General features: G+C 37.2%; 1 protein-coding gene and 1 pseudogene across 1 annotated transcript; both read right to left on the reverse strand.

Moving 5' to 3' along the window:
• Nucleotides 1-640: 640 nt before the first annotated feature.
• Nucleotides 641-1,606, reverse strand: LOC130874551 (olfactory receptor 6K2-like). The gene has a single exon (XM_057769929.1). The coding sequence runs from the start codon at nucleotides 1,604-1,606 to the stop codon at nucleotides 641-643; it is 966 nt and encodes a 321-aa protein (XP_057625912.1).
• A 50-nt stretch (nucleotides 1,607-1,656) lies between these two features.
• On the reverse strand, nucleotides 1,657-10,282 carry LOC130874552 (olfactory receptor 6K3-like; annotated as a pseudogene).
• Nucleotides 10,283-10,954: the final 672 nt, after the last annotated feature.

Raw genomic sequence — 10,954 nt, forward strand, 5'->3', positions numbered from 1 at the left:
CAGCACTTTACCAGCTGAGTTTCATTTCACATTATAAAATAACTGTTCAGGTTATGTTCAAATTAAAGTGTTTATCAAGATAACTTCAGCAACATGAAGTTACTGTATATAACTTGAGTGACATAATGTTCAGTTGATGATGTTTGAAATGTAAGACCTTTCTTGGTACCTCTGTCTATACCCCAAAATATGCAGGGTAGGAGAAGATTAAAAAGAAGATTAAAGGAGCTGTGGAGATGGATGGATCAGGTGGTCAAATCCTTGCCATTAAACCAAATCAGGGCCCAGCAACTGCCATGTGGAGACAATGAATCATTAGGCTTCCTGGCTAGACAATTCAGCCAATGGGTAAGCTCTTGATTCAGTTAGAGATCCTGTCTGAAAAACAATCATGGAGAAGCAATTGAAGATGACATCTAACATGTACCTCTGACCTTGTCACACATGAACACATGCATTCCCAATACATGTACACATATCCATGAGTACATAAGAAAATCAATGATAATTCTAATTTAGTTGTTTGTAAGTATCATATATCAGGGACATTTGGGAAACACATTTCAGTAAAAGGCTGATAAAAAGATTTCTGAGAGGTGAGAATGAAAGAGAATCAATATGGCCTCCGAAAGACTCCATGTTATGTAAGGTTCCTGCTCTTGTGAATTAAGATGCTCACTTGACCTATGTGCTTTTTTATGGCTTCTTTTATCTCCTTGTTCCTCAGGCTGTAGATGATGGGATTGAAGAAGGGGGACAGAACAGCAAAGGCCAGAGCAATGGCAGTGTCCCAGAACAAGGAGTAGGTAGCAGAGAAGCGAAGATACATGAGAGCCACACTGCCAAAGAAGAGCAAAAAGACCGTCAGGTGGGAGACACACGTGGAAAATGCTTTGCGGCGGCCTTCAGCTGACCGGATGCGCAGAATCACAGCCACAATACCAACATAGGACAGGACAATGAGCATGACTGCTGTAATGATCTCAACAGCATGGATAATATCTACCACCTGGATCATGACAATGGTGTGGGTGTCTGTGCAGGCCAGGCGCAACACTGGGAGGAAGTCACAGAAGATGTGCTCAAGATGATTCGAGCCGCAGAAAGGCAGCGTAGCAATCCAGGCAATCTCAGGGAGGGGTGTGAGAAAGCCACAGACACAGCAACCTAGGATCAATTGGGCACACATTCTAGGAGTCATGATAGTAGGATAATGAAGAGGGCTGCAGATGGCCAGGTAGCGATCAAAGGCCATAGCCGTCAAGAGACAAACCTCACTGATGCCTGTAGAGTGGAAGAAATACATCTGCAGGACACAACCATTCAGAGTAATACTCCTTCGCTCACTAAGCAGGCTAGAGAGCATCTTTGGGATGGTAGCTGTGGTGTACCAAATCTCCAGGAAGGAAAGGGCACTGATAAAGAAGTACATGGGTGTGTGGAGGTGCGTATTTCTGTGGACCACTGTGATGATAACCAGGTTTCCGACAATAATGAAAGCATAGATGAAGAGCAGTGGGATGAAGCAGATGACGGAATCACCCCAGGAGCAAGGGAAAGCAGAAAAAATGAACTCCTGAGCAGTGGTCCAATTAGAGAACTCCATCTCCAAGTAAGGAGTGCAAGTGCCAGCAATTCCTAGTGCGCTCAAACTCTTTAGGAAGTGTATATTGTATTCCGAGGGGACACACACTTACCAAGCGCCAGCCTTTCAGAAGTCACCTGCACTGTGCCTGTAGATGAACAGAAATGAAGAATGAAATCATATGCGTTCCTCACTGGCCTTCAACTAACTTTGTCATAAGGGAAAAAATAGAAAACAAAACCTATATTTATACCGAATAATTCCAAAGCCTTAGCACTGCTCAGAATCAGTGAGTGGGCTGTAAAAGCTTAGATTCCCAGTGCCCTCAATGAAAGTTTTATTTAGGAGGTCTGAGATAGAGCCTGAAGATTTGCAGGTAATGTTTATCCACTGGTCAGTAAAATATATTTTAAAACCATCATGAAGAGGACTTGAAGAAACAGGAATAAAAATGATGATCATTCCTGAATTCCAACCTTATTGATTCTCTAATAATTTTTTCTGAGACAAGGTTTCTCTGTGTAACAGTGCTAGCTGTCCTGGAAATAGCTCTTGTAGACCAGACTTGCCTCGAACTCACATAGACCCACGTGCCTCTGGCTCTTGAGTGCTGGGATTAAAGGCGTGTACCATCACTGCTGGGTCTCCATCAAATCTTTACCTCTCACCTCAGTTCATCTGATTCTAAACACATAGTCTGAAATGATTTTTCTTTTATTGAAAATAGATTTTTTCACACAATATATTCTGATTATAGTTTTCCCTCCCCCTCCTCCTCTCAGTTCCTCCCCACTTCCCCTGCCACCTGGATCCACACTCTTTTTGTTTCTTGTTAGAAAACATATAGATGTCTAAGGGATAATAATAAAGCCATCACAGGGGATTTCTACCCACCTTCTGCCCTTTCTTCTAATTAGCTTACCTCCTCTTTCTATTATATACTTAAAATGATTCAGAGGATGAACTATAATGGCGTTTTGTGCTGTTGTTTGTTCTTTAAAGGATATACCACTCTTCCTCCTCCATCACTCTTCACCCCCTTTTAAAGAGAGATTTGAAGGTGTTTTGTCCAAGAAATGTTTGTCAAATGACATGGTTTGTGAATTGAATATGAATATATGAACTGTAAGGGTAGGCTTGCCCTCACAATTTTGTGGGGCACAGTGGGAAAGAAGAGCTGTAGAGTGCTACGGATTCTAGAACACAGCACAGGACAGGGCATTGTCTCTAGCTAATTATTTACTCTTCTCTCACAGAGATTTGTTTCACCTTCTCTACTGACTTATTTTTCTTTTAGGATGAAATATGTTCACCTGGAGGACAATACTTCTCTCTTTAAACTATTTTTTTTTCTTTTTATAAAGCTTGCTTCCCAATGCCTTGGGTAATTTTCTCTGATTGCCCCAAACTCTTCAAATAAATTATCTACCTTCATCTTTTCATATTTGCTTCTGCTCACTCCGAAGGCCAGGAATGCAATGTTCAGTAGCTGTCTGCCTGTCAAGACCATCCCACTATTGTTTCCCTTCCTGCATATTCCATTTTTATTCCCCAAGTATATAGATAGCTCAATATTCTATTCTTATTTTATTTTTCTCATCTCTATTCCATTCCACACAGAAGAGTCATTTTATCTCAACATTTTATTTATTCGAGATTCCCAATTTCCATTGACCTTTGTTCTTTTTAATTAACAATACTTTATACATCCCTGTTCTGAATCTCTCTCTTGGCCCCACATTGACCCCCCCCTCCAGAAGCTTTACCTTCACCCAGCTTTTAGTGCCACCTATTGTGTCCTGAGATCTTCCCTCTTGAAAACCACATGTTGAGTTTCTAACCCCCAGGATCTCAGAGTATGTTTGCATTTTCCCACACAGCATCTAAGAAAGTAATAGAGCTTAAATAAGGTGACTAGGCTTGATCCTACTGACTGGTGTTTTCTGTGAGAAAAAAAAATGGGATGTTTACAGTGAAAAGACTGAGGAAGACTCTGGTAATGATGGGCATTTTTTGTTTTAACCAAGCATAGACGCCTTTGAAGAAAGCAACTATATCAAAACCTCGAGTTGAACCTTCACTCTCAGACTAGTGGGAAGTTAAATTTCTTTTTTAAGGATACTCCAAGCTGGTACATGACTTCAGTATCAGCATTCAATAAGGTTCCTCGCTAACTTTCTTATTTTCGTTCCTGAGTGTGCCAGTCACACTCAGTTTATAGCTATCTTTCCATTGATTTCCAAACCACATCAATTGTCAAGTTATGCTTAATTTTTCTTATTGTATTAAAAATCTCTTTTAGTTTCACTATCAATGAACTCTGGATTATGTGATTAAGTCCCATTAAACTTCTCTTGTTTGCATACAAAAGCTATCATTTTCTTTTATGTATACTGAAAGTAGTTATTTTCTGCAGAAATAAAAGTTGCTTTATCTCCTGTTGCTATAGGAACTTGCTACTTAACACATTTAATTTAGAGAAGGGAATATTATTTTACTCATATAACTTATATTTTCTAGTTGCTAAATATCTGGAAGAGGAGTAACATTTTCCAGAAATATTCTGCTCTTATTTCCTTTCAATTCTGCTTCTTTTTTCTAACCAAGTTCATTTATTTCTTGAGTGTTTATTTCTGCTGTTCACTCCATTACTTGTGATATATGTGTATGTATATGGTAGGGGAAAGTGACTTATTTTGTTATGTGTGTTTATACACACACATACATGTCACATATATATGCTCATTATTTAAAGTATTTCTAAGTTTTCTTGATTTTTTTTTTCAAAATTTAAGTCTTGATGTTCTCAACTGTAGCCAGTACGTCTTGTAACTATGGCTCTCAGAACATGGTTCTAAAATGTGAATCATACACTTACTCAAGAAAGTAACTTCTAAGTAGACCCAGACCTTTCTATAATCTCTAAATTCACACTATTAAGGCACAGAAAGCATGAGGAAACCCTGAACCAAAAGCAGCAATATTTATGTGTACCCATTGAATTCTGTTCCTTCTCCAAATTTTGGTAGTGGTGAGTCTAGAGCAATTGCCAGTGACATTAACTTCCAAAACCCGGCTGGAAAACACGTATAATTATGGGGACATTCCTGAAACACTTCAGAAATCCATCTTTGTGCCTATCTATGTTAAATTTAAAGGGGTCCTCTGTATAGAGAAATCTACTAATGCAAACCTTTATATGTTGTATTGGCACTTTCATATCTCTTAAAAGCCATCCCACCAAAGGCCACTCACAGTATCTACAGACCTGGAGGCATTGTCCATTACTATTGTGGGTGTGTTGTTTTTTTCTCTATATTTCTCTCATCAACCTTCAAATAACTAATCTACTAACCTTGTTGCTGCTAGTGCCTAAGGTCAGAATAATCATGAACGAAGACTCTATCTTTGCTCCATTGATGTGTGTGTGCCACAGGAGAACGAACTTCCTTCACTAGGCTTCCACCCTGAGACCTCATTTTAAACTCAATTTCTCTCATCAGTCAGTGAAATAATAGATCTAATTCTCTTCATGGGTCTTCTCCCTTTTTCTTCCCCTGTTTTCTTTCTTAAAGATGAGTAAAATGATTGCCTCTCTTGGGAATTGTCAATAAATGACTCAACATTAGTAGAAAAACAATCATCCCCATAATGGCTTCAGTTGGGAAAAGCAGCTCAGCCTAGTAATTAGGAGAATCCCAGGTCCAAGGATCTCCAGCTCATTTCAAATGGGCCTGGGAGTTCCTGACATGGGAATCAATGAACTCTTTTCCTTTTATTATTATTATTTTTTGCCCTCCTTTCTGTGCCTCTGTAATGGTGTTAATGTTTTAGTGAATCAAAATGAGGAAGATCTAAGACTCAGATTTGAGTGCTGTTGGTGCAGTAAAGAAGGGGAGAGCCGTGAAACAAGGAAGCAAGGGGGGAGACTTGGTTTACTTCTGCCTTGTCCTTGGCCAGTCATCTTAGTTTAGAAAAATAATTTGGCCATTTGAATATTCCACCTACTTGCTGCTTATTGGAATTTAGGATAATTGTGTTGATTGATTGATTTTCTTTTGCTTTACAACCTTTGTGCATCGAAGTCAGGACCTCTCAATGGAGATAAACGACAGGCAAGGAAGGTTCCCAAAAACTAAAGCAAATTAATAATGAAATATGATGACTTTTCAAGACTGTTTAAATTATAGTCTAAACTGTCACAAAATCAACTGAATTTGTTCTCCTCTTAAATATCTCCTACCCTGTGATGCTATAAGGCCTTCTTTAAAAAAAACCTTCATTCTTATAAGGAAAACCAAAATTGAAACATATGTATGAATTTTAGGAAAAGAAATTACATTTTTTCTTTAAGTAGTATGTCAAAACATAAGTGAGGGTGAGAAAGATTTTTTTCTGGAATTCATATATTCAGATTGATAACTTTAAATTAATGTTAATATTCTGTTGGAAATGCTTATTAATCATGTGTACAATTTAACTTGTTTTATATTTGAATTTACTTGACTCTTAAATGACAAATGATTTTTATTTTTTATTTTAACAAAATATACCTCTAAATCATTTCAAAGAAAATGTGACTAGGAGACAAATAGTTACCCACAAAGCTCCACAATATTCCTCATTACATCTCAGTGATAAGACCTGATGTGGATTCCCCTCTGCATGGTGTGAATATGTTTTATTGCCATTGGTTAATAAAGAAGCTGCTTTTGGTCAATAGCTTAACAGAACATAACCAGGCTGGAAAAGATATATAAAAAGAACAGGCAGAATCAGTGAATAGCCATGTAGTCACCAGAGAAGAAAGATACAAACTGCCAGCCAGAACCTTGCTAGTAGACCATGAGCCTCATGGTAAAATATAAAATAATAGGAATGGGTTAATTTAAGATTTAAGAGCTATCTAAAGGAATGCTTAAGCTATTGGCTAAACAGTATTGCAAATAGTATAGTTTCTATGTGATTTTTTTTTTTAGAGTTCGGGTGGTCAGGAAACAAAATAGCAGCCTCATCCAACAAAGACCCCTTAAAAAAAAGGGCAAAGAATACTACAACTAAAAACGTCCAGTTCCATTACCACTGTTGATTAAGCAGGTATCCAACAGTATCTGCTACAACCTTTCCTATCCTTAGCCGTTATTCTCAAAGTAAAATTTAAATTTAAGACTAGAATATTTTTCATATTACATATGATTTCTGAGATTTTGAAAGCAAATAGTCTATTTACTTCAAGAAAATGCTGTTAAAAACGCATAACATTACATTATATGATGATTAATTATGTATTTAAATATTGGTGGTCTCCCATTTATACATAATGACACATCTAGGAAATTCATTAGTTGCATTTTAAATTTACTGAAAAATAAATAAATTACAATATTTAACATATATAAATTTTAATATACCATGCATACACCATTCTTTTAGATTTTCAAACATTGTGAGATTAATGAAATATATAGACTCCTCCCCCCTCCAAATTACTGTTTTAATAAGGGATCTTTTATATTTTGAGAAAAAAAGACTCAAAAAATCAGGCTCCTCAGAAAGGTATCAATAGTATCCTCTACAGTAAAAATATATAAAGACTATTACACCATTTTTAAAGGACACCTTTCACAAACCAAGTCCCACTCACATAGTTACATTGCTACATTTTTTTTTGCTGAAAAGTCCCCCAGGGTACTCATGGGGAATAATATACATTGCTTTAATTAAAAGTTGCTCTCAGCTGCTACAACTTACTCTTCATTATCACCCTCCACCAGCCCCCTTCTCTGATCTGACTCAGATTCCATCTTCGGTGTGGTCTCATCTATCCACATGAGCTGTTGTTCTGCACCACCTATGATTTATCATTTTCCATCTTGTGATTGTTTTTTCCACTCCTTTTCCATTATCCTCCTTCCCATGCTTTTCAGTATGGAATCCACTTTGTTTTATCTGGGTCAGCTTCTTCTCAATGTATCAAAGGCCATTTACTTCTGACTTTAAAGGCTTCAGAGAAGATCCAGCTGTGCATTCTTAGAACCGAAGTCACTTTTGCTTGTTTCCTTATGCATGATAATGTTTAGAGGCTACCGCAATAGAAGCAATAGGAGGAGGAAGAAAAAGAAGAGTGGAAACTAAAGAAAGAGGAAGAATAACACAGGCTGGATGTAAGGTTGAGAGTAAAGCAGCTGCCCTGGGTAAGCCCAACCAGGAAACAATATGTGGAAGCCTAGGATTGTCCAATAACTCCTCAATAGCCAAATAGGAGAAAAATCAATCTAAAGTTATGAGACAGGAAGATGTATACAGCCTGTTGAGAGCCTATCCATTTCAAGGTTATGAATTTATGAATACTTATACAAATGTGAATAACTGAACCCTGTATTTTAATGTATCAGAATTCTCTTTTAGTTATGCTACACCTTTACCTCTCCAATGATCAAATCAATAGGTTTAAATCTGATATGCAGATATCAGATTTAAACTTGTCACTCTACAAGTCCTACTGACAGTTTTACATTCATGTGTCAGTTATAAAACTGTTTAAGTAGTCAATGTTTAATCAAGAATGGTAAATATTTTTATAATTTTTTCTGTAATATATTGACTTCTTGAAATTTATGTTGAAGCATTGTTCAAGATTACAATTATTACTAGATTTATAAGACCACGATATGGAGAAAACCTGTAACATTTCAAGTTAGAGTAAATTTATAGCATATCAGTATAATATCTCATAACTAAGCTATAACAAACACTGTATAGATACACATATCTTAGTATAAAATTCCAGGTTTTGTAAATATGTGCTGTGAAGTAAAATATGTACAATATTAAATATAATACAAAATTATGTGTTTCCCTTTGCAACATCAAAGGGAAAAGATACAAAATATTTTAGAGTGATGAATGTAGTACATGCATTTATTCAGTCTCAGTTTACTCATATTGACTTTCTATATAATTCAATTCCTTTTTATAGTGATTGACACAATGCCAAACATAATCTATAATTTCCTGCTGATGAAACACATCACAGAGATACATGTGTCTTAAACAATTAGAACACTAATGGAAAGGAGAACAAGTTGAAAGGAAAATGTCTATAGTTTGGACACAAGGAAGGTTTCTTTCTCCACAACCTGTTCAAAGGCTTTGGACTAACCACTCAACAACAGAGTTGTTATGCACTGTGATGTGATGTGAGTCTATAAAGACTTCAAAGTTATTGTAAAGATAATAGTGTAGATAACAGTAGCCAAGAGATTGAGTCAAAAAGACAATGCATGTGAATGTTCTTCATAGTTGTAACCTAACCATTCTGGAGTATGTATATATGTTTATATGTATATTACATATATATATATATTATGTATGGGATATTTATACCTTTCAATGGTTGGAAAAAAATTTTAAAAATTGCTAATTTTACAATCTCTGTAAATTCTCAGAAGATACAATTTATGTGTCCATCCATCAGCTCATTTTAAAAAAGTGTTTGATCACAGGGCAATGGTGGCACACACCTTTAATCCCAGTACTCAGGAGGCAGAGGCAGGTGGATCTCTGTGAGTTCGAGGCCAGCCTGGTCTACAAGAGCTAGTTCCAGGACAGACTCCAAAGCTACAAAGAAACCCTGTCTTGGAAAGAAAGAAAAAAAAAATCAATTGCATAATCTTTTAAATTACAGTAATTCCTTGGGATCATTTTTTTTTGGGGGGGGGATCATCTTGTTTAGCTTAAAAAGGCATAAGCTAAAATTACATACCTGATTCATTGATCACCTTTTGAGGGCAAAAGAGTTTTTTAATTGCATCTTTCATGTCCTTATTTCTCAGGCTATATGTAATAGGATTGAAAAAGGGAGAAAATACAGAAAATGTAAGAGCAAACGTGTTATCCCAGAATGGTGTATAAGTGGCAGAGAATCGAAGGTACATAAGGGCCACCCTGCCAAAAAACAACAGGAAGACAGCAATGTGGGCGGCACAGGTGGAAAAGGCCTTCTTACGCCCCTCTGTTGAAGGATGCTCAGGATAACAATAATAATTCTTACATAAGATAGGAAAATAATCAGACTTGTTATCAGAATAGCAAGAGCATGAATCACATCTTGAACCAGAATCACAGAGGCATCTGTACAGGCTAACTTCAACAAAGGGGTGAAATCAGAGAAGATATGATGGATTTGATTGGGACCACAAAAGGGTAGAGTAGAAATCCACACAATCTCAGGTAGAAGGATGAGGAAGCCAAATATACAAGAACCAGCAGTAAGCTGAGCTACCAGCCTCGGTGTGATGATGTTAGGATAGCGGAGTAGGTGGCAGATAGCAACATACCTGTCAATAGCCATACAGTGAGAAGTGTCCCTTTAGTGTTTCCAAGTGAGTGGAAGAAGTACATTTGTAAGAGGCAGCCAACGAAGGAGATGGTCTTGTGCTCACTGGTCAGATTGAAGAGCATCTTAGGGATGGTAGCTTTTGAGTACCACATCTCAAGAAATAAGAAGATGCTTATGAAATTATACATGGGATTGTGAAGATGGGTGTCCAGCCTTACAGCAAAGAAGATCATCAGGTTTCCTGCCATAATAAAGATGTAGATGAAAGGTAAAGGGAAAAAGTACAGGAGGCCACCAGTCTGGAGCTGGGAGAAACCAGAAAAGACAAATACAGTCACTGTTGATAGATTTCCCATTCTCCATATCTCCATTTGAGTGACCTGTGGATGAGGGAAAGGTCATGTTCAACTAATATTGAAGAAGTTAAAGCAGCACAAATGTAAATATTGAGGCTTGGGGATAGATGGTTAAGTTGGTAAAATGTTTGTCAACCAAGCATGAGGACTTGAATTCAGGTCCACAGCATCCATGTGAAAATACTCGCTGTGGATACTCATGTTTATATTCCCAGTGCTGGGAGGTTGGCACAGCAGGATCCCAGAAGCTTTCTTGCCAACCAGCTACACACACAAACACTTATACATACACTTACACACACAGAGTAACAGACACTCACATACACATTCTATTAGGGTACAATTTACCCTTGATAGATGCTGGACACTTGGAAATAGCTTCTTTTGTAATGAAAACATTTTAATTGGACTTAAAAATGCAATTATAACCAAAGAAATCTGTAAAGGAGGCAGGCGGGAAGGGAAAGTGCCCTCATTTACACTCATGAAGCTGAGTACAGGACGAATAACTAACTGCTATTTCCTGCTATTTCCCATTCAATTCTACAGAGCCTACAGCTCCGAAGATGAAATTCTTATAAGCTCAAACCAAGTTTCAAATTCCACACCTCTAAAAGTTCTCAGTATTTGAACCCTTAGCGTTCTGTTACTGAGTGTCTCATTTCAAGTAAG

This window comes from Chionomys nivalis, chromosome 5, assembly GCF_950005125.1.
Source record: "Chionomys nivalis chromosome 5, mChiNiv1.1, whole genome shotgun sequence".
NCBI classification, from domain to species: domain Eukaryota; kingdom Metazoa; phylum Chordata; class Mammalia; order Rodentia; family Cricetidae; genus Chionomys; species Chionomys nivalis.

What these genes read in the sequence shown, in the direction of transcription:
- LOC130874551 (XM_057769929.1), bottom strand. Translation starts at nt 1,606, where the DNA reads ATGGAGTTCTCTAATTGGACCACTGCTCAGGAGTTCATTTTTTCTGCT.